At 35.4% G+C, this 27786-nt stretch overlaps 1 protein-coding gene and 1 non-coding gene across 3 annotated transcripts in view; one reads left to right on the forward strand and one right to left on the reverse strand.

The window, feature by feature from the left end:
• Nucleotides 1–350: 350 nt before the first annotated feature.
• On the reverse strand, nt 351–424 carry TRNAR-UCG (transfer RNA arginine (anticodon UCG)). The gene has a single exon. It is a non-coding gene; the product is annotated as a tRNA-Arg (tRNA).
• A 138-nt stretch (nt 425–562) lies between these two features.
• The window catches only part of CRR1 (Dihydrodipicolinate reductase, bacterial/plant), an 86427-nt gene continuing 59203 nt past the window's right edge, over nt 563–27786 (forward strand). Inside the window, exons 1-6 of one of the 2 annotated variants that reach the window (XM_089825337.1) lie at nt 563–809; nt 944–1066; nt 1186–1260; nt 1353–1418; nt 2543–2638; nt 2850–2966. In XM_089825337.1, coding sequence (XP_089681463.1) covers nt 702–809; nt 944–1066; nt 1186–1260; nt 1353–1418; nt 2543–2638; nt 2850–2966 — 585 coding nt within the window. In that variant the 5' untranslated portion in view covers nt 563–701. The remainder of the gene's footprint in view (nt 810–943; nt 1067–1185; nt 1261–1352; nt 1419–2542; nt 2639–2849; nt 2967–27786) is intronic. The other variant, XM_089825346.1, reaches the window with a different exon arrangement.

A 27786-nucleotide genomic window follows, 5' to 3' on the forward strand; every position in this document is an offset into this window, starting at 1 on the left:
AGAAATCCATTAAAGCCTTCACAATATGAAAAATGGGAGAAAAACAGAGATTAATTAGTAAATCTTGTAACTTAAATAGAGGGAAAATTAGAAACTTATGAGAAGAAAACGAAATTAGAAACTGTTTCACAACATTGACAATGCTAAGGAAACTTCAATTTTTAAAAATGAATCTTTTAACATCACAGGTAAAACCAAGAAATCTACTTACACCATTTCTATTGGAAAAAACAAATTTGGGAGGAAAGCCTATGCTGGGTAAACAAATTTGGTAGGAAAGCCTATGGCTGGGTCTTCCAATTTCCAATTTTAAACTAATTAAAATCAAAATGGCTGAAAACTATATGCTACGACCACAGTGGGAGTCGAACCCACGACCTTTTGATCCGAAGTCAAACGCGCTAATCCACTGCGCTATGCGGCCTATGCTGATTTTGACTCTGATTTTAATATGACGTATTTATCCTACCCGTTATCTACTCCAAAATTACCTGCATCCCTGATATTGTTTAATTTAAAATTGGAGGGACTATAATTCGAGGGTAAAATCTGATTTTGATTAGGCCAAAGAGTGCTTTCTAAATATATGATATTTAAACTATTTCATTATCTGATCACTATTTGAGCTTGCTATTTTCGTTTCAGCACCCATATATACAAACAACATCGAATGCTCATCCACTAAAATTTTAACAAGTGCAATGGCTATGACATTGCCAATGGTAGCTTCCACGTACTGTGGAGTGAAGCCCATTGCCACAAGGTCGCTGATAAAATGTTCAATGCCTTCAAGAACCGGCACAATCAAGGTACTTTATAAAATCCATCAACCCATAATTTACTCCCTTATGCGTAAAAACGACTGATTTGATTCTTCTGAGAATATTTTCATCTATGGCATATAACCGGGTTGCAAAGTGATGAGTCGTTAAAGCAAATACAGGTAATTGTGAATGGAGCAGGCAAGGATATTGGAAGAGCTGCAATAGCTGCAATCAGCAAAGCAAGAGGAATGGAACTGGCTGGTGCAATTGATCCCTTACTTGTAGGAAGGGATGCTGGAGAGGTGGTTTCTTTGCTTTAATTCCAATTTTTTTTTTTGTTTCCATCATACGCCCACATTACAGTGGGGTTCCTGTCTAGTATATTTTACTGTGACAATCAGAGTTTCACTCGTTAATACAGATAGCCAACTTGGATGAACCTCTGGAGGTCCCTGTGCTGAATGATTTGGTTATGTTGTTAACCTCTCTATCACAGGTGATATTTGGATTATGAAACATGAAGAAAGTGTTCAGTTTACACTGCAATGCATGCGGCATATATTAACTCAGTGCTTGTTTTGTGTGCAGTCTAGGACTGCAGGGGTTTTGGTGGACTTCTCAGAGCCTTCTTCTGTATATGACAATGTCAGACAGGTGCTATCACTCCCATCTTTCAGAAGTAGCTATATATGTAATTGTAACTAGTAAATTCTTAGTCATTCAATACATTCTCATCAGGGGTTAAAAAATTGTCTTGCCGAATATTGACATTATATAAACTTAAAGCACTGTAGTGCTGTCTATCTCCGTCTATTTGAGCCTTGTTACTGATTTCTTTTGTTACTTCTTGAGATAATGGTCAACATGGTTAGTGGATTGGTGTTTCAGCCCTAAGTCAGGCGGATTCCTTGCTGCAGAATTTATCCATAGAAAACCTTAGGACTCGGGTGTCATTATAAGCATAGATTAGCATTCAAGCCCTAAGTCTGCCGGTACACAATTATCCCCGCATGGCATAACTTTCTGATGCGCAATTCAGTTCTTATGGAATGTTAGCCCACAACTTCGATATGGGTACTGACCACAGGAAAGTTTGGGGATCCTCGATCGCCAAATCAATAGTCTAGGTTGTAAAAATTTATTATAACATCCTCAACCATAAAATTCCAGCAAAGTTGTTAAGTCAATTTGTAGAAACTTGCATGAACTGCTAATTTTTCAATCGTTGTTATAAATTTAGATCGTTTGTGTGTAGTGTGCTTCAAAGTTTTCCAACCAATAATAATTCAAAAATTATGTCTAATGTTGGATTCTATAAGATCTTCTTTAATCCTTACTGCACCATACAGAATATTTAGAAACTGAACACCATTGTAATTGCTTTCAATTATTTCCCCTTAATATTGATGCTGAAGATTATTTTGATATTCTTTTAACCAAATCAATAGTCTAGGTTGTAAAAATTTATTATAACATCCTCAACCATAAAATTCCAGCAAAGTTGTTAAGTCAATTTGTAGAAACTTGCATGAACTGCTAATTTTTCAATCGTTGTTAGAAATTTAGATCGTTTGTGTGTAGTGTGCTTCAAAGTTTTCCAACCAATAATAATTCAAAAATTATGTCTAATGTTGGATTCTATAAGATCTTCTTTAATCCTTACTGCACCATACAGAATATTTAGAAACTGAACACCATTGTAATTGCTTTCAATTATTTCCCCTTAATATTGCTGCTGATTCATCTCACTTGAGTTGCCTCTGGAGGTGTCATTTCAGGCTACAGCTTTTGGTATGAGAAGTGTGGTTCATGTCCCCGGGGTTGATATGGATGTCATAGCATCATTATCTAAATTTTGTGAGAAGGCGAGCATGGTGAGCTTTGGTGAGGTTCTTTTCTGTTATTGAAAAGAGTGTGCAAGTAGGTTTGTGAACAGTAATTAAAGCTATGTGACATGATTATTTCTTATTTTAATATCCTAAATTGAGACTAACTGTAAGCATCCGAAGAATTCAATTTATGTTTCTAGGGTGAGTTGTCTGTGTACACTAACTAGTAATTAATATTGACTTGGAGTTCATGCAGGGCTGTATTATTTCTCCAACATTATCTATCGGTTCTCTCCTTCTTGAGAAAGCTGCTATGACTGCAGCATACCACTATAATCACGTGGAGATTGTTGAATCAAGGCCAGATACATCTGTGAGTTGGCATGGCCAGTTTGCTGTCATTTATTAAACTTGAAAACTGAAAGAGTGGAAATTGTAGATGTAGGATTATTTCACTCAAACGGAAAGTATCTTTTGCCAATAATTGCAAATAAGTGAATGAAATTGCGGCTTAAGGAAAAGAATTTCAATTACAAGTTGATTTGAAGATATCATTAAATAATTGGTATGATATAGGACAAGCAGGTGTCACTCAACCAAGAGGTGTTGATTACTGACAAAAACAACTTTAAATGTATATGTTGATATGGAGATTGTTGTGGGCATTGAAATTTTTTTGTCATTGTTTTCTGGGTGTTTGGATGGATAATCTGGATACTACCTCAGACCTATTTAAATACAGGTCTGAAATGCAACAATATGCACTCTCAACACTTCTGTACCATCTATCTAATATTAGATCACATTGTTGTGAAAAATAGTGTGGCTCTTTACACATATCAGACTTCTGTTTATTATGGGTGCCCTACTGTAGATAGTTTGGGAGTTGCTCGAATAGTCCCCATGCTTTTGAGCTTGCTATGCCATGTGAACAAGAGCCCTACCACTATAAAGGTAGGGGTAGGGGCTAGGATCACCATGAATAAATTAGCCCACCGCTCCATGCAGGGTGGAGAGGACTATAGTGGCTAGAGATATGATAGGATCACTATATCACAATTTTATTTCATATCAGAAGAAGTAACTTGAACTATATTCAATTTAAAGACAAACTCATGCTAATCCATTGATCAAGGAAAAGTAATCAAACTACTGAATCAGAAATAAAGTAGAAAATAGTTTCTTTCTGTTTTCAAGTTCCAGAAATGATCCACATAATTTAAAATCAATGGATTTTCATATCCATGACATGAAACATATGATAAGTAGATAATCAACAAGTGGAATAGGAGCCATTATGAATAATGCTACTCTGCATTCCCTTCCACAACCTTATGTCTTGTGTGTTGATAAATTTATTAATTCAGTGTTCCTTTGTCCATCTCTCTTCCTCCAGGTATCACATTTGGCATCAATGTCAACTTTTCAACAGAAAGTTATTTTTTAATCAATTTATTGTGTTTCTTGGGCTGTATACATGTTCAAACCCACCCCAGTTTTACTGGCATCCCAAAGCATTCCATGAATGAGTGGAACAGTAAAGGAAAAACCAAGGCCGAGTAGAAGTCATAATATCAACATGAAAACATCGATTGTTCAATGCAATCAATTTAGGCAGAGATTGAGATGGTTAAACTGGAGTAGATATATCATCACAACTAAGAAAATTCTTGCAAAAAGGGTTGCTTGAAAATGATGCCACAAATGTTTGGAAGATATGATATTCTAGATTTGCCTCACCCCAAATGTATGACATGGATTTAGAACATTGTTTTTCACTACACCCTTGCTTAATGGTGAAGATCCAACTACACTAGCTCTTGTTGCAAAAGCCATTCAAGTGACAAAAAGTTAATTACCTACCTTCTTCTTGAACTTGAGCAGTCTAGAAAGTAAGACAATTATTGTTGATATGAAATTCACCACTAGGCTCATTGTAACAGCTGGTTTTTCTACAACTACTTTCTTCATTTATCTAATTACATAATCAGCTGAATCTAAAAAAAAAATCTAAACTAACCATTGAGATCAATCTGGACTAAATACTGAAGTTAAACTGAAACCAAATCTATTCTAATTATTGAATTTAAATTTAATCTAAATTTTAAGAGAATAAATCTAATCTAATACTGAAATTGAATCTAAATGCTAAAATTTAACACTGATCTGAATTGTTGAATTGAGAAGTTGCATCTAACATGCTAAAGAGAATTAAATTATATTTCTATGTTACATCAATTTCCAAGAAAAATCTTTCAGTTGGAAAAATAAAGTAAACTAACTTAAAAACAAAGATACGTACTGATTTACTTAAGAGACTTCTCAAATTAATTGACCAAGCTCTGACTTTGATGAGAGGAGAAGCATTATCGTAGGCTTAACCTCCCAACCTCGGACCTTTTTACTTATCCCCACAAGTTCTAAATTAATAGAACAGCCCTCCCTACCCTAAGGTTAGGCTTGGGATGTTCATTGATCCAGTCATCATAGTACTCAGGGGGGTTGAGGTCCCAATAGCTATTTGGTTGAATAACTGAAGCATCAGGACAACAATGCGATCATTTTGTTGTGGCAAGTCTGCCTTTTATCGCCCTGGCCAGGGATTTCAGAGGTGGGTTTTTATAACCCGATCTCCACCACTCAGCGTGACAACTAATTATCAAAGTGGAATCACATGAGCTATTTGCATTAAACTAATTTATGTTTTTATCAATTACTGATATCATTCTTTTTTTTCTTTTATCAGATTCATCTACACCTCACACCATCAACAGGTCTCCAAATTGGTGTCTCCTCAGTGCTTGAACCATTACATCTTATATCAATTTATAAGATTATGACTTTACATTCTAAGATATTCCTTGGTATTCAGAATTGATCATTACTACTGTTTGTTTGAGAACAGAACATTTCAAGTTAAGATCTACAGATTAAGACATAAGTGGTTTGATAATGGTAAAATCTATATTCAAAAGTATTTTTTTAAATTAAGGAATGGCAATCGGAAGTAATAGAGAATGAATACAATGAGAATATAAAGCTTCAATACTTCCATAGTCGGCTTTTATTATAATCACCAACTACTTCATTAGCAACCATGTAAATAAGTTCTATTGGCATTTTCTAATATTCTAAGCATATGGTAAACAGCAAGATTCTATTCTGTGCACGCAGCTCTTATATTGTATCAACCCGACTTAGAAAAGACAAAGAAAACGTGAGTGAAAGTTGGAAGTTAAAAATGATTTAACACATCCTTACTTGGCTACGGGTTACTGTATCCTGCTTGGTGACCTCTTCAAATATCCGCTGAATCCGATGTTCAGAGATGCACAAGAATGATTTCGTGGAAGCTCAGAGGTATGATATCGTGGCTAGACAGGACGATGTTGCAGGTGATAAATGTATTGCAGAATGGTCGACGAATTTTAGCAGGGTGTTAAACATATTTGCAAAAGAAGAGTTTGAGACGGATATCTCAGGATACAAGGCGGATAGACTTCCTCTGATGGGCAAACTCGGGTTGCAGAATAGTAAAGTTTTGAGACTATGGCGGAACAAGGAACAGATGGATATCTTGTTGGTGTGCCTGAAAACGACAAAGGAAAACATATAAAAAGATTTTGAAATGGCTTTTCCGCTTCTGCCGTTACAAGACTCATATGCGCTTTGAATTCCATCGATTGGAAAAATGAATCGTTGGAACAAAGGTGAAAAAGTTTTATTAATATTATTTAATGTTATATTATTGTATTGGTTAGATTATAATTAAGTATATACAAGGTGGCATTATTGTATTATAAATCCTAATATAATAGTGCCACTTTGCAAATATTTATTTGTGATTTTAATCAAGAGAGTGATATAATATTAAATGATATTACTATTTAATAAATAGAGGTAAGAATTTTATTTTATTTTATTTTTAGCTCATGTAATTTTCCACTTAGAAATTTATTGTCAAGCTTTAACAATCTTGCCATGGCGACTTTTAGATCAAACCTGATATTCCTGATAATTAGGTCATATGATCATCCCATTTCCAGATGACCTTGTTTCGTAATGCTTCCCCTCCTTCTCGGGTCTTTATCTTGCAACCTTCAAAACAATCATTCTCACCAAAACATCAATTCATAATTCATAATTTGTTAAATAAAATCATTAGGAATTTCATCATAAATACTAACTGATTGAACAACGGCTAAAAATTATCTTCATTTCACATGAACACAATGGCTAAATTTAACTAACTTAAATTCATATAGTAATTTAGATCGATGCAACGTCTTAAGATAACTGCTTCAATTTCACATGAACATGAATAAATAAAGCAACGGCTATAACTACCATGATGAAACAACGACTAACTTCACTTGAACTTGAAAAATTATTTTGGTTCAATGGCTATATTTAGGTTAAAAATATTTAGGGCAAAAATTGGGATGTAACACTCATTCATTCATGAGGAAGAATGTTCGGATGGCGGATTATTTTGTTGATTTGTGCTGTTGGATATTGAAACATTGGTATGTTAGCGCATTGTTTTGCTGCTCACTGGACCACTAGTGCTGCATTTCTAGGGTTAATGATTTCAAGGAGTTCCTCTAAAAATATAGAGCTCAAGTGCACAATGTTCTCATAACTTCCTTTGTTCATTGTGTTCTCAAATGGGCCTAAAAGAGGCACTTTTTCTTCTATCTTGTTTAGAGCCAATACAATTGTATTTTTTCTAATCTCGGACACTTTTGGCATGAAAATACAAGTGGGAGAGCTAGGGAAGTTGAACAAGTGTGATTTTTGGTGAGTTAGTTTGCTTTTCTTTGCTTGTAGTGTTTTTCACTATTCAGAAATTTGTTGACAATTTATTGAATGCTTGTGAGGTGCATCATAATGTTCGTTCTCTCTCTCTCTCTCTCTCTCTCTCTCTCTCTCTCTCTCTCTCTCTCTCTCTCTCTCTCTCTCACGTTTTGCTTGATTATGATTAAAATAGCTATTCTAAAATGCATGCAAGAGAGCTTTTATCTACTCCTTTCTTTTACACAATTTTCTATTTTACTTTTCAAATACAATCTAAACTACCTACTTTTTTGTGTTTTTGGTAGAGATGTTTTCAAGGAAAGTAAAGAAAGTAATCTAAATCTAATACATCTAAGAGAGTAACACTGAGTTAAAACAAAACTCAAACTACATACCTTTTTCTGTTTTTGGTAGAGATGTTTGCAAGGAAAGTAAAGAAAGCAAACTCAATCTAATCTATCTAAGAGAACAAGATTGAGTTAAAACAAAACTCAGAAAAAGAAAGAGTTTTATTTTTAGGCAAAAATATGTGATCTGCTTAGTAACTTACTAATAAATGAAGAAAAGCTTTGAATAAGGAAATAATCTTTTCCAAAGAAATGAGCTTGAAGAAGCCTTGGAAGATTTTTGTGCAACTGTAATAAATGTGTCCTTAAGAAGTTAAGATGGTCCAGTTTGCAAGGCATTGAATTTCGCCTCTTCTAGCCTCCAATTTTTTGCTTGATAGAAAAGGAAGGCTGGAATTGGTGAGGAAAATATTGTTACTTTTCTACAGACATTGATTTGGGGAGGGAAGATCAAGGAAATTAAAAAAAAACTCAACTCAAAGAAGAAAAAGAAAAAAATGCCATCTCCTACTTTACATTGAGTTTTGGGAAGGAAATTGGAGAAAACAAAAATATGAAGCACTCACAATGAGCCATGAGATTACATGGTCACACATGTTACATGGACCATCCCTTTTACTAGTGTTGGCCTCTTGACACAACCCTAAAAATTGGCATGAATTATTTGTGAGGGTGCCTAGTGGAAAATGAGGCTTGATACTTGGACTTGACCTCAATGTGAAGTCCTTCATGCTTTGGTGACACATGGATGATAGCTATTCCTGCAATCTATGAATTTATGTAGTTCTAGTTGTAATAATAATGAATTGTTGATATTTATGAATCATGATTTGATTACGATTCCATCTAGTTACATGGTTGAACATGATACTCGTTATTACATAAAAAACATGCGATCTACTAAAAATATGAGTTTTCAGAAGGAATGAGAAAAACAAGCAAAAATCATAATGACTTGCAACAATGCCAAAGGATGACAAAGTCGGTCATGTCACAATATGGATCGCCATTTATCAGTATTGGTTTCTTGGGTGATCCTAGAACTTAGCATGAATTATTGTGAGGGTGGGCAAGTGGAAAAGGAAGCTTGATGCTTTGGTTTGGCTTCCAACCGAGTCCCATCACACTTTGGTGACAAATGGATGATAGCTATTCTTGCAATGACAAATGGATGATACCTATTCTTGCAATCCATCAATTATATGTAGATTTGATTGTCATAAGGATGTATGGTTGTCATTTATTAATTCATGACTTGGTCATTGTTTTAGCTGAAATTTTTGAGATGTTGATTCAACCAAGAGATGTTGCTTAGGGAGAAACATAACTTTAAATGTATATGTTGATATGGAGATAGTTGTGGGCATAAAAGGCTAGAGGAATGGATGGTTATAAGTGTTTTATCTGTTTACAACTAAGTCACCATGGTACCACCCCTCCCCCGAACCAACGAAAGTTTGAACTGGTCCGAAGTTTAGGTCTAGTTCACACTTTGGTTCGGGCCGGGTTCCACTTTTGACCCATGGGTATGATGGGGTTCAAACTTGGGCAAACCAAGCTAGGAAATTCGGCCACATACTGGACCCCGTGGATGCCTGAAAATATTTTTTTTGCAAAATTTAATAGTTTTTTGGCATCCACAAACCTAAAAGGTTGAAGGTTGTTAGGAATTACTTTTCGTGGCCTCTCATTGTCATTTTATGTTTCCAAACAGGTTAGTTTTTCTTAAGGAAGAGTGCATAAGTGGTTGAGCAAGAATCCGGTTGTGCAAGAAGGCGTTTGAAGATTGATTGGTGGGTGTTCTTCAAGTGTTTGTGCCTCATTCCTACACATTTGTAAGCTTACAATGGCTACACAAGGTAAGTTCTTGTTCTATTTGCTTTTGTTTTTGTTCTACATTTTTTATTGTTCCATTTCTCTTTCATTCTTCATAAGGTCTTTCCATTTTTTTCAAAAAAAATTATTTTCTTGCATATGAATTACAAACTAAACATGTATCTAATTTCTTGCCATAGGAAAAGGAACCGGAATAACATCTACCCCTTCATCAGTAGGAAATACCAAACAACGAATATAACCCAACTCTAATTCTTCTCTATAGAAGTATGTAGATATTATAAAACCCCTTCCAAGAGGTGGTGCATTCCGTTGGAGATGTCGGGGTTGTGTTGTAGAAAGAAATAATTCTTATTATCATGTGGTAGGTCATTCGTGTGAATACATTGGAAGAGGAGTCAAGAAATGCCTTGGCAAAAAAGGTGCCCCTATACCAAATGAAACCGTGTTAAAATATATTGAAGGGCATGAGGCAACATAAGAGAGAGAAGGACGTAGGGCAACCAAACTCAGTAGCAATATAATTAAGAAAAGAGAAAAGGGATTGCAACCCCCCCTAGTTGTTATAGTAGAAGACCACCCCTTTTTAAGTACCATAACAGACACAGATTGAATCTATACCCCTTACACACAAAAGAAAGAGACCACTAGAAATTGCTTTTCAAAATAAGAGTTGAGAAATTGCTAACATTAAGGTCGGAAGATGCCTCTATGCAAATGGGTTGTCCTTTAATGTTGTTTATCCATTTTGGAAAGACATGCTGAGGGGTGCCAATGAAGCTCCAAGAGGGTATTGTGGCCCCGGGTTTGAGAAAGTATGCAGCACCTTGTTGGATCAAGACATCCAACAGATTGAAGATCAATTGAAGCCCATGAAGAAATCATAGGTTGAGACAATGTGACAATTGTTTCAAATCGGTGGAAGGATTCCAGGAACCGTCCCTTAATCAATGTCCTTGTGGTGTCCCCTAAATGGGCGATATTTTTGAAAGCAATGGATTGTGAGGGCCAAGTAAAATATGGGTCATTTATTGCTAATATCCTAATTGAGGCCATTGAACAATTGGGTGCTAGAAACATTGTCCAAGTCATAACAGACAATGCAAAGAATTGTAGCGCTGTTGGTTTGCCAGTTGAAGAACGATATCAACATATCTTTTGGACACCTTGTGCGGTCCACTCACTCAATCTTATGTTACAAAAGATTGGGAACCAAATTGAGTGGATCAAAACAATGTATGAAGAGGTTGAGGACATTTAAATGTTTGTTAGAAACCACCACATGACTCAATCTCTTTTCAGAAACTACTCAAAATTGGAACTACTGAAGGTAAATGAACTTGAACTCAAGTCAGTAATTTAATTTTTAATAGTTGACAATTTTTTATTTTTCATAGTTTTCTTGTGCACTTTATATGCTTTCTAAAATATGCATCTAATAGTTGTTTTTTGCTCTATTTTATGTCACAGATTGCTGAGACCCATTTTGCATCACATATAATTGTCTTGAGACAACTTGTGCAAGTGAAAGAGGCACTTCAAGGTATGGTAATCAACCACAATTTGGGTGTATGGAAGCAAATGAACATTGATAGGGAAAACAAATAAAGGATAGGGTATTGGCTGACTCGTGGTGGGAATGTGTGGAATATCTCCTTAAGATCACCGAACCCATTACGAGCATGTTTAAGTACACTGACATGGATAGGCCTTGCCTTGGAGAGATCTATGATGGCATAGACTCAATGCTTTGGAAGATCAAGCAAATTATAAATGAGAAGGATCAAGATCCACAAGAGACCTTCTTCAAACAATTGCAAGCAATTATTATTGAAAGATCGAACAAAATAACCACTCAACTACATTTGTTTGCCTATGTCTTGATGCCCAAATACTATACCTCTCAATATTGTAGTCTACCAGGAAGGTTGCCACCATATAGAGATATAGAAGTGTTTGACGGGTACCGGGCAGCATTTAGAAGACTATTTCCTGATGATGATATGAGAGATGTAATCATGGATGAGTTCATAGAGTTTGTGAATGCTAGAGGTCTAAGTTGTTGAAGTTGTAGCTTCAATCAGATAAATTCAATCTGAGATTCATTGTTGTTATTGGTAAATAATTGTTTTCTATATATATGTATTCATGTAATAATAATATATATTAGTATATCTATTATAGTATATAATATATAGATAATATTATATAATACATATATATATTATACATACATACATATATATATATATATATATATATATATATATATATATATATGATGTAGAGAAAAGTGATCTACATCTGAATTTACATATTTGCTTGTTGTTGTCTCTCTAGACATTGATTTAGAGGCTCGCTACCTTTTAATATTTCAATAACAATAATATTATTGCTTGATATGACAATATCATTTTGATGTCAAACTCACCATATTCTACTTTACCTCCCCACGGATCGAGACTAAACCTCATTACTTCAAAGAACCATAATCACCAATGGTTGTCTAACCTTCAACACTTATTGTGTGTCATGGTTCTAATACATTGCACCACCTTTTTCAACACCAAAAACCGATAGCTCATACATTCGGTTGCTCTTTCCAAACTTAGAAACTCGTTCCTCCACACTTGGTCTGCACTCTGATATCCATCAACTTGCAATAGGTATCAACAAAAACAAAAGGCCGACCTTGATAGAGTCTCTTACCACCGTAGATATCTTCATTAATCACTTGTAGTGAGAGTTGACTTCCATTATAGAGTGGGGTTTGAGAAACTGCCACCTTTGCCACACATTGAGCATTACCACAAATGCTTTGGGTTGCCTTATGAATATCCTCGATCCTCATTAGTGTCAGATCCCTTAAAGAAATCGAGCCCTCTTCATTTCCATCATGGCACCGCTCGTGCCTGGTATCTATATGGATTATGGGAGGTCATTATATCACCTTCTTCAAAACTGAGGCACACATAAAACACCAAATCTCACATTTGTTTCCATTAATTTGTTTCCAAACAAGAATGGCTTTCAGGTTCTTCTCTTAAACAAGAATTTGTGTACGGTTTCCATAACCGTTTTCTCTTCTTCTACAACTATATTAAAAGCTGACTGCCCTAGATAAGATATCAAAACCAATAATGATAGGAACTAGAAACTAAAACACCAAATACTACAAACATAGACTTCCATTCATTTAATCATCTGCAGATTACAAAAGAGACAACCAAAGAGCCATTTGGAGATTCTAGCTAATCACCCTAAAACTGATTTACTTCCTATTGATCTCCTTCTCTATCTCCATCAATTACAATGGTGCTACTTTTAAAGCACAAGTTTCTTAGGTAGTTATAAAACTGTCCATCCAACCAATTACATACAAATTATATTGACATCTACCCCATTACATTTAACATATAATTCAGTGTTTAGGGTATTCCCAAGAATACACGAATAATCAACCATTACAATTTTACTAGATAATGATTTTAGATGATATTCTAAAATGATTTAAATTCGAAGGTGGAGGTGGTGCTCCTGCACCAATATATATATATATATATATATATATATATATATAAAATGATGATTAAACCTTGGAGACATGCCTCTTCACCTCTCATATTTAAATGAGATCCAAATCTGCATTTGGAACATATCAATCACAATGGTCATATTATTACATTTGCAAAAGAAATCCATGTTACTTAACATGGTATCAGAGCAAGGCTACAAATGTAAGAAAGATTCATATCAAGAAGGAAATTCAAACTCCAACAAAAGCAGCAATAGAGCATGCCCACACATGAAGACAACTTGTTATTAGCTATGGAGAAATAAAAAATTTAGTAAAAGATTGCATTAAAGATGTTAGCCATGTGCATGGGATGACTTCAATGAAGCAAATGTGAACCTCTAATCGTATGTAATCCCAGACTGCATTTTCAACATATAGTGTAATGAATGATTGTATTCTTCAATGGATCTACAACGTTCTTTGAGAGTCAAGCTGCAATAAATGAATGCCCAATGTCTATTGTAAGTTGGATCTTTGCACTTGTTGGAGTTTTGACCCACAGATTTTAAACAATACCAGAATACAACAAAAAAGAGATACCTAGGGATTAGCTACTTCCCACTTGCAGCAAAACCTATTTGGATTTGGACCAACTAAACAAAGCAACAATGCTTCCTACATTGTAGGCTCTACTAATCAAGGCGGGTTTACCTAGGGATTTCAATGTCTCTGCATATTTTCACATTACACATCCCTTAAAGCAGATTTGGTCTCTTAATCTTCTTCGAATTGAAATCAATTGTTGACTTATAGCAGCTAACTATAAGCTCAAAAGCTCTTACAACAAGTGAATGACCAACATGCAATTGATTGTCACAAACTTTAGATATTGATTTGATTTAAAATGTGATTTGTGCCACTAAATGACTACTCCAACTTGTACCTTAACTAATGACCAGTGCCTTAACCATTGTTACACAAAGTCATATTAGTAAATTTTGATCTATTTAATTGACTTGCAACCAAATATATCAGTTGTTAACCCTAAATCCTATTCTTATGATATCCCTTCCATAGACTTAGAAACCCTATCAACTCACAGAAGCATTTACTTAATTGCTTGAATTAAAAGCAACAATGAACTGATATACAACTTATCCAAGCTGCATTAAATGAAATGAACTTTGTTCATTTAATCTCAAAGTGACAAATATATGAAAATGGAGACAAAAATTAAGGACATAGATATTTAGTAACTTCTTTTTATATTGATCTTCTTGAGAATGATACATGGATCTGATACGAGACTCAAAATATAACTTAGGATTTGACAAGTATTTCATTCATTCATTCTCTATGTTTTTGAAATACAAACTTGAAACAACATAAAATCAACACAAGAAATTGGACCAACTATAAAATAGCATTATCACTAAAAATGAAACAGAATTTGGACCCTCACTCCACATATTGGAAATCATTTTATAGAGAAGGATTGCAAACAAGCTACAGATGGGAGGACACTTGTCAAAATTTTATTTAAAAGTAAATACAAAGACATCGAACATTTTCTTTTACAAAACATTCTTTTTACTTGGATGGAAGATGGGAAGCAGTTCCAAAACTGATAGGTGGCAATTGATCTTTAGGTACAGTATGGGTTTGTTTCTGCATGTGTTTCCAAGATAAGCATGTGTGCAACTTAACAACCTATTATAATCACTGCCCTTTCCCTATTTTGTCTTTTTTGTCATTTAGCTATGATTTCTAACTGCTTCTCGTGAGCATAACCTCAGTTTCTTCCTTGAATGCTTAATCACTATTCGCGGATGGTAAGGCTTTAATCCCACCTATGACCTCCCAGATGGCAATGTCATTATCAATATTTGGCCAGGTGGCATCTCTAATTGTATCAAGCTCATCAAGACACTTGTTCCATTTTGCATCTGTTATTGCCTTATACTTCTGCAGTAACCTTTCCCATTTCCGATTCAATTTTATATAATAGATCAATCATATCATATACTGTCATGACATCTGTCTCATTATTATAGTATGCAACAAACCTTACATGCTTCAAAATGTCATCAAAAGAGGAAGACCATTCTTATCATTCCTTTACATTTCTACTCTCATCAATAATGCTAGGCACAAAATTAGGAGTCCCTGTGGCAATTGTTTTCATTTTGTTTTGGATCAGTTGTAATTCCCCCAAGAAAAAACCATTTAATTCTTTAACCCTATTAATCAATTTTCTAATAGGGATAATTACTCCCTTAGGTAACTCCTTTTTCTGTGTCTGCATTGGTACAAGGCTTTCAAAAAATTGGGTGTATGGGCCCCATGTTGTAAATAAAGGTGATAATAATGATATTTCTTTTGAACACTGGCATTTAGCTCCCTGTAAAGCAATGTAACTGCTATGTACATTTTGTGAGGAATGTTTCAAAGAGCCTATCTTACAAATCAACAATTTCTGCATTGTTCTAATTTCTATCTCTTTACTTGATTCTAGCCCTTCTTCATTAGTGACTATAGGTTGGCCTACTATATCACTCGTAACTGATGCATAATTATCTGTTTGTATTCCTTTGTCTTACATCTCAACAACAAGCCTGGCAATATTTTTCCATGTTTTCACCTCATTTTCTAATTGGAGATTTCTTTGTTCTAAAACATACATCTTCTTCATCTCCTCATACTGTTTCCTTGCATCCACATGTCTTTCATAAGCCGTGTACAATTGGTCCTATAACACATCAATTTTATTCTTACCGAACAATGATGCTAAAGTCATCAGTCCATAAAGTTGATCACTGGATGTAGGATGAATATTCCAGAAAATTGCATTTCCACTAGGGTAATCTTTAACTTCCATGAGGGTTGGCTTTTCATTTTTTGGAGCTAAGCTCCATATTGCCATGGTCTGTGCATCAATATTGTAAGATGACCCTCTCAATTCTCCATGCTGATTTACATCCTCAAAAGAGACTGTCTTCTCTTGTCTTCTAATCTGGTCAAGCAAAAATGAAAGCTGATTTCCCATCCCAAAAAGATGATCATGCCACTTCTTTTTATCAGCTCTCTTGCCTCTTCTACAATTAAGGTTTCACTCTCAGGATCATACTCCTGTAGCCTTTTGATCATCTCTGCTACTTTTTCATTGGAGTTACCTGGCTTTATTTGCAATGACAATTCATTTTGCTTTCATTTAAAAAGGAAGCTCTTAAACTCTTTTGTTTTTACAAAATTATTGTCTTTCGTAAATTCTTTAGCTTGTATGATCCTGTCATCTAGCATCATAGCCTCAAGCTCCATTTGCTTTGGCCTCTGCTCATTCTTAGTGGCCTGTGCCATCAAAAATCTTTGCCTCGTATCATTAAAGTACTCCCTACCCCATGGCATAATCTGTAAGGCTTTCTCCCTTGCCTTATGAGGAATCTCAATCATTTTTTGTTTCTTCTTGCCTTTTTGAGCCGATGTTGAGTTTTCAAGCTGCTCCTCATCATCATTTACTTCTAGTACAACATCAAGCTTAGGAGATTCAGGATTCACTTTGTTCTTTATCTCTTCAGGAACTTGGGCTATAATTTCATCAAAATTATTAATGCACTTATCGAATCTAGGCCATTATTCCTCTTCATGATAGAAACCCTTAAAAGAGGGGTCAATTCTTTTCATTTCCTTGTCAAAGCCCATTATTTCTCTCCATTTTATTGTCCTATCTCTACACCTATCTTCATCCAGAAAATCTGCAATAACATCCTCTTCCCAGAATTTTTTACTCAAGGGCAGGTTATATCCCCTCATTTGCCTTAGAGCATTCCTAACAACATCAAACGGATCATATGTCCTCGTAGGAGCAGTTAGCAATTTAAAGTTTCTAAGGAATGCATCAATCTCTTCAATTGCATCCTTACCAATTTCAAAGTCTCCAATCTTGAAACTACTACGCAGGAATGTTCCCTTCTTGATAGTAGGGCCCACATATTCCCTATTCATAGATATTAATTGCCAAAAAAATTCAACAATTCCTAACCTGTGTGGAACAAATCTAGGAAGGAGATGTGGTGGCTGAGGGCACCCAAAAACCCTAATGATTGTGCAATTTTCCAACAGAAAAACACTTCCCCAATCATGCCCTAATTTTCTTCCTTCATCAAAGCACTTACAGGGTTTAATTAATTTCCTAACATTTCTAGGATCCCTTTCTACTACAGCCCTCAACATATTTAACACGGGGTAAGCAAAATCATTATAAAAGGAAAGAGAGTTTGAGTAAGGGTAGAACCTTTGCTAGTCCACCATTGCACAGGCAAGTTCTCTCTAAGTTCTTTATGTTTTCAATGAAAACTTGGGTCAATATACCCCACATTCTTGTATCAGATCAAATGCATTAGTAAAGAATACTAGTGAACTTCGAAAATTTTTAGTTCTCCTTGTTGAGCAAAGACAATCTCGTTGTGAATGCTATTTGCTATGTAGCTAACAAAATCATACCTAATGTTGGTATGTGGATCCTGAATATTCAATGCCATGATGTAGAGTCCACTAAAAGCATTCATAGCCCCACCCAAACCTAAGACTTTGTTCAGACCAAAGCTTGTATTCTGAAGATATCTTCGGAAGTACCCGAGAGGCATGTAATCTCCCACTTTTTTTGGTATGTCTCCCTATTCCTTCATCAATTGTGGAATGTGTCTTAACATGGCCCTCTTAGTGTAGAAATTTTTACATTTTTGGAAGTCATTATCAAAATTTTCCAAGTCAATAGGGAATGACATTGGTGCCCCTAAGCCGAAAGCCTCAATGAGAGTCTCCTTGTCTAGCGTGCAGAGTATACTTTTGTCCTTTTTGTGGAATGCACGACTAATAGGATTGTATGCTTTGATCAGTGCTTTTAGTAAATTGACACCCACAAAGACATCAGGCACAAGTAACTTGCCCAAATTTCTATTCCAAGGGTTTGATATAGGGACCTTACACCCTCTGTTGTTATAAAAGAACCAAAACAATTTATTTCCATTCATGTCTGGCACCTCTGCATCTCTACAAAAACTATACGAATCTCTGAAAGTGTGAGAATTTGCAGATTGGGTATTTGATGAACCTGGCAAGAAGTATAATCATTCATCAAGAAAAGGGCTAGGAACCTTGGCCTTCAAAGAACTTGATGGAGTTCCTTCAATTTGAACTTGTGCAATCAACTCTCCCTCCTTTTGTGCCATTGTTTTAATCTTTCGCAATATTACCAAATTTTGCTTGCTAAATTTTGCTCTGCAACTCAATTTTGCTCTGCAATTTCAAGTATTTTGCTATTGGTGACAAAATCCTTGTCCTATTTACCTTTTATTTCTTTTTTGCAAGTCGGAGCGTCACATTAATGACATTAAAAACAGCATGCACGAAATTCTTTCGACATTTCAAAAGCTGCCTTGCGTTCAAATTTTATGTCGCTCGTACTTCCAACTCATCATTCAATGCCAGCTTGGAAATGAGCTTTGCTTTTTGTTTTGTGCCTTCAAAACTTAAGGTAGCGATGTGGCGATTAACCCTTTTCTCTACTTCTATGTGGCTCCTTAACCTTCATCAATTTTGGCCATGACAATGCAAACACGAGTATCATAACCTTCTTGTCGCTTTGTCGCTCACCTGTTAAACTACCAACTTCACCCCGAGATGTAGCGTTACCCATTCATCTCTACTTTCACTACCGTACAATCATGTTCACTATGGAGATTCGCAAAGTAGCAAAACACACTTCACAACCTTCTACACAACATCGCACCAACTAAGAGCTTAACATTTAGCATCATGGAGATGTGGCATTAACTATTAAATTATGCCTTATTTCTCCATTGCAACTCAAATTTATGTTGTTTGAGAGTAACCCGCGAAGAAGCGAACTCGGTCACCATAACCATTTCGTAGCTTCACAACCATTCAATTAACCATGTCACTAACTATGACCCAATAGTTTATAACCATGAACAACTACCTAGTCCTCATCGCCACATCTCGCCTTTAAAACTGTACTACAACTTGAACCTCACGAAGGTGTGATGATCGCTTATCTCTTCATTGCTACTTGTTATTCTTGTTTACCTTTTAACCTTGCAAAGTGGAAAAACCCCTTTTTATGTACATCTCTGGATCTCCATAGTTTAGAACCAAATATCTATCATGCTAGCGATGTTGCGAAACCTTTATCTTGGCCGCTTTTCTGCTTCGCAACAATTAGTAACTTGTCAACCTTAACCCTCACAATGAAACGAACACTGCTTTTGAGCTAATCGTTATTCCCTTTGCGGCTTCACATCCACAAACCTTAACTCACAACTTAACCTTGTGACGCCACGACCATTGGTTTTCTCTACTTCTCCACTCTCAACTCCACCTTTGACTGTAGGAGATGTAGCGACTACCTGACTTCTAACCCCTACATTACATTTTGCAGCCTTGTAACTGAAAGATCACCTTGCAAATTATAAGTCAAGACATCACGATTCAAAGCTTTTCTTCACTTCGTAGCCTCAACTTAACCGTTATCCTTATTGCTCGAGATATAGCGTGAACCTCCTAATTAACTACTTCACAACATCGCTACCATCAAATGGTTAGAAAACATAATGTAGAGAGACAACGATTAAAAGGTTTTTGCAACTTCACGACTTAAAATATTTTAGACTATAACCTTATAGCACATGAATTTAAAAGCTTAACTTAGGGATAAACACATTTATACGTATAACCAAAGTTTTAACATGTCCTTCTTCAAATTTGCAAACCAAAACCCTAATGACTTTGAAAACCCCTATGGTTTGAGTAAAATGAAGTTAGGGCTTTCTCTTGGAAATTGACAACTCATGAAATCCTAATCATGAAAACATGCATCTTCCTAATTTTCACAAGAGATCAAAATTTTAGGTTTAGTGAAAATATAGGCCATCAACACCATGATAGGTGAGCTAGATATGGAGTCTACAATATTATTGGATATTCTTAATACATGAATGGTGCCATAAATACCAGTGCAGACTGGTTGGAAATGTCTATGATTGCAACATCTGATTAGGAGTCCTATTTTATCAAGAAACTCTTTGGGCGTGGATAGTAGACTGGCTGCATGTGGAAAGAGTACTGGATGTATGCTTTCCTCTTGACATTATATATCTATAAAATGGTAGAATATACCATTTGGACAAAGGAGTTACAAAAACTGAATTAAATATTCAATGGAAATAATTTAATATTTGAGCAACCGATATTTCATCAGAGGCACTAGATGCACTTCAAATGCAATTACCGTAATACTTGGAGTTAGTAATCTATAATCAATGTCCTTTAGCGCAGACCAATGAAGGAAAAATGGCAAGGAAGGGATGAACACATCAACACTTAACATATAGTCAGTATTTTTATATATGATAGAGTGAACATTAATATGGAGATTCAAATTTGTAAGTCCCAAAGGGGGACATCAACTTGCTTATGGTGATTAAGTTATGGATTAAATTATTAGAGTTTATTACTTTGTGAATGATCTATATTTGTCGGCCTGAGTAACCACAATATATATACGAGTGTTAACTAAAAATAGCTGTGATTTGAGAACTTACAAGGACTAAGATAAGCATCTCTGAACAGATATCTTTCAATCTTATATTAATAAAGAAATTACAGGCATGGCATTACATGTCAGCGAGCTTCTTCTCTTATAGTCAATCATATTGCTTATGTTGCATTCTCAGAATATGACCTATCATTCTCAAGTACTAAACATAAGAGAATACATAACGGAGGAAGGGATTATAATCTACCCTTAGTACAATCATAAGGATCAAATAGCACTCAGAGAAGTATATGCATTCACTAGAAGATCATTTATATCTTGTAGTAAAAATTAAATGATAGTGTATCATTGGTACTGATGTTGGTTAACTCATCATGCTTAAAATGTTCTTCTTCCCAAGCTTTATAAGCAGAATTAACAACTACCTAACTTGATGATTGATCTTGAGTTCGCCAAGATGGCATGCATGACTTCACAATCAATCTAAACTAGAAGCACTTCAGAGAATGATGTTGAGATTGAAGATAGTTGTGACCAACATGATTACAGAAGTTCGAAGAGATTGATTGAATCTTAATAGAAATTCCTAGTTATACTAAATCCACTATCAAAATAAGATGGCATGACATATTCATTTACTTGAGAGGACTTGATCTACCCACTTGTGCAGCAATAAAGTTTTAGCTTTCAAACAAATGAAGAATTTGAAGTCTTTGTAATTACAAATGAGAGCACACGTGTGCAAAGGGGATGCTATGACAAGCATAAGATAGAAGAAGTCTTTATGAGCCAACTGGTTGAGTCAACCTTCATACTTGATTGGAATGAGATAATTTCAATCTAAATAATAATATAACTTAGTACTAACAATAAGGAAATGGAATTTGTTTATTAAAGCAAAATCATATTAAAGGATATGTCCCTTATAAATGGAGTCATTCTTTTCAAGATAAAGGTGAGAAGTAGCTTGAAAGGTTTTTCCTACACTACAGGGTAAGGAGGACCACAACGGCATGTTTCCCCTTGCTATATAAATATATCAGGTAACATTAAGGTAAGTACTTACCTAACTCATTATGAATACATCTTTAATTAATGAGTATTTGTATATTGAAAAAGCATCAAAGACATATTTATTAGTAAGAAAATAATAAATAGGAGACAGATTAAATATTGAACACACACATATATATATATATATATATATATATATATATATATTTTAATTTATTTATGTTATTGAAATGATCTTATATAATTTTGCAAACTATTTATTATTGCAGTCTCTCTCTTTTATTTTTATAAGAGCTATGTGCCTTGATCTTTTCCTCCAAGAATATTATTGCAAGAAAAGAGGGAGATTGAGATTCAGAGGAAGACCAACATTTCAAGCAACCTTGAAAGAGAGGAAGCATATAGAGGATATGATCTAGTCAACCTTTGGTGATCTTGATCATATGAATTCAGAGGGAGTAAACCACGTTGTGATAGATTCACTAATGATATAAATTTGGGATACATAGATTGCAAGGTGTGCGTAATATAGATTTAATAAAAAGATCAAACAAATACCTTTGCATGAACAAAGGAGATTTGAGTTGGTGTGAGAAGTTAATGAAGTTTTTAAGAATTCATTTGAACCATCTAGGAGTCTCTCTTTGATGAATGAAACTCGACGTATGAGTTGTAGATTCATACATGTGGCACAATCATACTCAATCAAGATATTAGTGTATTGTGGACAAGTTTCAGAAAATGGAAGGACATGTTTGCTTCTACTATTAAGCTAAATGAATGTTTGGACCTTTAATGGACAAAAAGAGCAAGTTGGAACTTCGAAAGAAGTTGTCATAATTGATACAAAATTGTTCAACAATATAAGAATGAGTGGAAATATTACATTGTGGGGGAATAATAGTCAATGTTCCTTTCCCACTTGAACCTTATTTAGAAGGGAGATGTTCCTTTTTCAAATAACTAAAAAGGCAATTTATGAATCTTCATGTGCAGATAAGTATTCTTATCATTTACATTTATCTACTCTTTTAAATTCTATACGTACTATAAGGGTTATTTACCTCGATCTTTTCCTTTATGGTTGAGGATATACTTACAGGAAAAGAAGGTTAGTACTTTACATAATGCTACCTAATATTTTGCAGACTCAATCTAGTGATAGTAGCTTCAAAGACCTTAATGCTCAAGATGGATAAAATGAGGCTCTTGAAGCAAACATCTTTGATGATCGAGATTATGAGATTCTTCTACATTAAGAGGGAGTATTACACATCTTCTAAAGCAACGAAGGAGCTTAGAAGATTGATACGAGGGATTCTAAAAATACATGGTGTAACTGCATGTTTTTGATGGGCCTAATCCTATGTATATCATGCGCACCAGAAAGTTGGAAAATTGATATCAGATTTAGAGAGAGTTCGAAAAGCATCCTTGGGCGAAGAGAGCTTTTGAGGAAGTAACTAGAGGATCTGACTTCCCAAGATCAATGTTCAGAGGGAGAATTTTGAGGTGCAATCCTTTGTAAATGATGTTTTCTCTATGAGGAGAAAATTCTAAGTTAAATTCCTTCTAATGCATTCTTCTCTGTGAGAGAGAATTGAAGTGAAAGCCCTTGCACCACCCTCTAACTAGGTTCATGGTGGTTACTATTTCACATATGATATGTAATGAAAGGTGACGATCTTTCATTGACATATATAAACAGAAGGTAACCATTGTAAGGTGACGATCTTATAAATGGTAGACCTGTTATCATGACAGACTTCATTAAGTTGTTGTCCCAGATTGCTGGAAGCCATGATAATGAATGTATCAACCAGAAGGTAACCATTGTAATGTGACGACCTTATCAATAGTTGACCTATCTCCTAACACCAAAATGTGTTGGAGCAAGTGTTTTGATTAAGTAAAAACAGGTTTTGAAGGACCTGAAACCTTTTACATAGTATTAGATAGAATAAGCATGGAAAGCCCACAAGGAATTGTGCATTAGCACAAAAAATGTGTTGGAGCAAGTGTTATCATGATTCTTTGGGCCAGATTTTGCTGCACCTTGATAACCAACTTATCATGGTTCTTTGGGCCGGATTTTGCTAAACACCTTGATAGTAAATTCATCATCATTCTTCGGGCCAGATTTTGCCAAACACCATGAAAATCAAATTGTTATGGTTCTTCGGGCTGGATCTTGCCGAACACCACAACCTAAATCTATCATAGACCACACTTAAGGTGGTATTCAAATCTTGTATTATGCTGAAATTCTCTCCTTGCTAGAGAGGGAGTGTTGAGAAATTTAGCCTAATAGTGAATTGAAGCAAATTCCATATGTAATATATGTTAATATATATGTGCGTGTGTGTGTGTGTTGATGGATTTATGTTGATATCCTTATATATGTCATTCCAGGAATATCATACTATGTCAATATCTCTTAATATACTTGAGAGCACAAGGTGTTCTACAAATCCTCCCTAGCTAAGAGGGAGTGTTAAAGTTGTAGCTTCAGTCGGATAAATTCGATTTGAGATTCATTGTTGTTATTGGCAAATCATCATTTTCTATATATACGTATTCATATAATATTAATATATATATATATATATATATAAAATGATGATTAAACCTTGGAGACATGTCTCTTCATGGGACATGTCTCCTCTCATATTTATGTGAGATCCAAATCTGCATTTGGAACATATCAATCACAATGGCCAAATTATTACATTTGCAGAAAAGATCCATGTTACTTAACATAAGTAACGATGCTCTTCATCGTCGATTCAAGAAGGATGCTCATAGTTGGTGGTACCTCCATGGACAAGGATTCCGAACATTGCAGCCCCTTGCAATCAAAGTTATATCACAAGTAAGTTTTATTAAAAAAAAATTAGCTCACTTTTATCTTCAAAAGAGTCATGACTAGAGAGTAATTTTAATTTGTTTATAAGATTGAATTAATTCTTTTTTAATTGTTATACTATGTGTTGTCTTCATAGGTTGCTAGTTCTTTTGCATCGCAAAGAAATTGGAGCATCTATTTTTTCATCCACTCAGTGAAGCGCAATAGTGGTGCAGAGCACAAAGGCACTTGGTTTATATTTTGGTTTTCATGTTTTTTTTCACCTACTTAGGCTAGAATAAACAAACCTTGTATGAGAAGTCCATGGTTGTCAAAGAAAGACACCATTTTATATGCTTAAAGCACTTATGCAATTTATAAGCAAAAGTTGCTTATTAGGCAAATTTGGGATTTTTAATGTTTTTGGTCAAGAAAGCCTAGGATTAGTTGTTTTTAGTTGGTTTTAGGTATGTTGGAACCTTTTCCAAGTCCTAGAAGTGGAATCAAGTGAAAAATGTAAAAATTGCACTTTTTGTGCAAAGTTGCATTGTTGAAAGTTGTAAAAATTGCTCAAATTTGCAACTTAGTGGAAAAAGGGTTATAACTATTAAAATATTGGTTGTAACCATTAAAATAGATATAGGAGATATATATACCTCATTTGTGAGGTTTGGAGGGCATTAATGTACAGATTGGAAGAAGTTGCAAAGAAAAAAATTCAGTTTTGGCGTCATTTTTACTGTTGTTTGCACGCTGCACAAACTGTACAGACTGTTAGACCAGATCTGATGGATGTTTGAGATATAACTTTGAATCAACTTTCTTTTGCCTCTGGTCTCATCATTCTACGTGTTTTCTAACTCAAGTTATTGCATTTTTAGTGAAACTAGGTTTTTAGGACAGCATTTTGGTGCACACAGCAAAGATGGGCCTCTAAAGGCAATTTCCTTGGTTATAATTTCATGGAAACTTGGGAAATGGTAGTTAGTAGGGTCCTTTTGAATATTCTAGGGTTTCAAGACTGGAGGATGTGTTTTGTGATTTTTCCAATCAAGCCCTAGGTCAAGTACCATGAAGGATTTGACCTCTTGTAGCATGCTGATTTGTGAATGGCAGGAGTTTGGGACTTGGTGAAGGTTTGAGCATTTGGAAATAAGTTATTTTAGTGTTGTCAATCATTCTTGGGTATTGAGTTCATTTACATGACCCCATTTCCTACTGGTTGCTTCGTAAACCAAGCCTAACTTGATCACTTAGGTCTGTGTTGCTTTGTGAAGGAAAGGGAATGCTGGAGTGGGGCTAGAACTTTATGCTTTGGGGTTTGAAGTAACTTTGAAAAGGGTATTCAAAAACCTAATTTGTTTTGGGTTTTTATTGAAACTTTGTGAAGTTAGATTCAAAAATCCATTTTAGGAGGGCTAAAAGGGGCTTACAGGGCTACCAGGCCAAATTGGGGTTGAGGCTTTGTGCAAGCGTATGATTCAAACTAGTGGTGTAGTCTATGGTAAATAGGTGCCCTAAGATCATTTAACCTCTTAGAACCCTTGGGACAAACTTCTATGGTGTTTTCCTAGTATTGACCTAGTTGTGGGAGATTGGTGCAAACCCCATAAAGCGGGCAAGTTTGGTTCTTTGTCCTTGGATTCTTGGTGAAGTTGGAGAGTGTGTTTCTTTGATCCATTAGAGGATTGGAGTGTTCTGAAACCTTGTAATAAGGTTAAAGATTTGATAGCCAGTTGGTTGATTTCAAGAGTGGGAAGCCCATTTGAAGCTTCTTAGTTGTGCTCTCTGCATCAGGTGGTATTAGAGCCACTAAGTATCTTTTGGGAAAGAAAATGGCAGACGAAGAAGATATCCCTTTGAGGATAACCAACATTGAGTTGGCAAAAATAGTGAAAGAACAAATGGCTGAGAGCAAGGTAGTCAGAGAGGAAAATAGAGCAATGAGAAGAGAAATTGGTAAGTTGAAAGGGCAAGTACAGAGAGGAGACCGTGGAGCCTGAAGAAGAAGAAGAAGAAGGAGATAACTTGCCTAACATGCCTGAAGATCTAAAGATCATGGTAGCAGCCCTACAGAGGGTAGGAAGAAAAGACAAAGGGGATTTACCTATGTTTGATGGAAAGCTGGAACCTGAGGCATGCATGGAATGGTTAGAGGCTCTTGAAAACCATTTTGAAGCAAAGGAGATACTTGCAAATCAGAGGGTGAAAGTGGCAAAATCCAAGTTGAAGGGACCAGCTCTAAGTTGGTGGAACTTTCTCCAAAATGAAAGGATAGAAGAGGAGAAGCAACCCATTACCACATGGAAGAGGATGATGGCAGAAATCATAAAGCAATTTGTTCCACAGGACTATGAAATGATGCTCCACAAAAAGCTGCATAGCCTCGAGCAAAAGGACATGGATGTAAGTGCTTATACTCAAGCATTTCATACTTTGACTCTTAGAGCTAAGTTGTATGAAAATGAAAAACAAAAGCTTGCACAGTAAATTAGTGGGCTTAGATATAATACACAAGATGAACTAACCTTGGTGATAGTAGAATCAGTCCACAAATGTTATCAGCTTGCTCTTAGGATTGAGGAGAAACAAAAAAGAAAAGGTGAACAAAGTAGTAGAGGAAGAGGGAACTCTTTTAGAGGAAGAGGTAGATTTCAAGGAAGAGGAAACTACCCAAGAAACCAAGGGGAAGCTAGCAGCAGTCAAGGGGCTGAGAATGATAGCAGCAGCAAAGGTTCCTTTAGAGGAAGGACACCTAATCAAAGAGGCAGATTTGGTGGAAGGGGAACAAGTGTTTTTACGGGAAGGTGTTACAATTGCAATCAAGTGGGTCATCAATCTTTTAGGTGTTCAGAGAAGCAAGGATCAATGAGCAGCCCAAGTGAAAGAAGAATTAATTTGCTGCAAGATGAGGATGTACAAAGTACAAGTTCTCATGCCAAGACAGTAGATCCAGAGACAGGAGAGTGCTTCATGCTGAAAAGAACTCTCTTGAAGGTACCCAATGATAAGTAGCCACCACAAAGAAGGTCATTGTTTAGAACCACATGCAAGGTAAGCGGTAAAGTTTGTAAAGTTATTCAATTGATAATTTGGCTTCTAAGGAGATGGTAGACAAGTTAGAATTGCAGACAATACCTCATCCTTACCCCTATAGAGTGTCTTGGTTGTACAAGGAGCAACATGCCTTGATTAGTGAACAAGCATGGGTAGAATTTCAGATTGGGGAGTATAAAGATAAAATTTTATGTGATGTGACTGAAA

Source organism: Cupressus sempervirens, chromosome 1, assembly GCF_028749045.1.
Source record: "Cupressus sempervirens isolate cs-2001-9-10 chromosome 1, ASM2874904v1, whole genome shotgun sequence".
Taxonomy (NCBI): domain Eukaryota; kingdom Viridiplantae; phylum Streptophyta; class Pinopsida; order Cupressales; family Cupressaceae; genus Cupressus; species Cupressus sempervirens.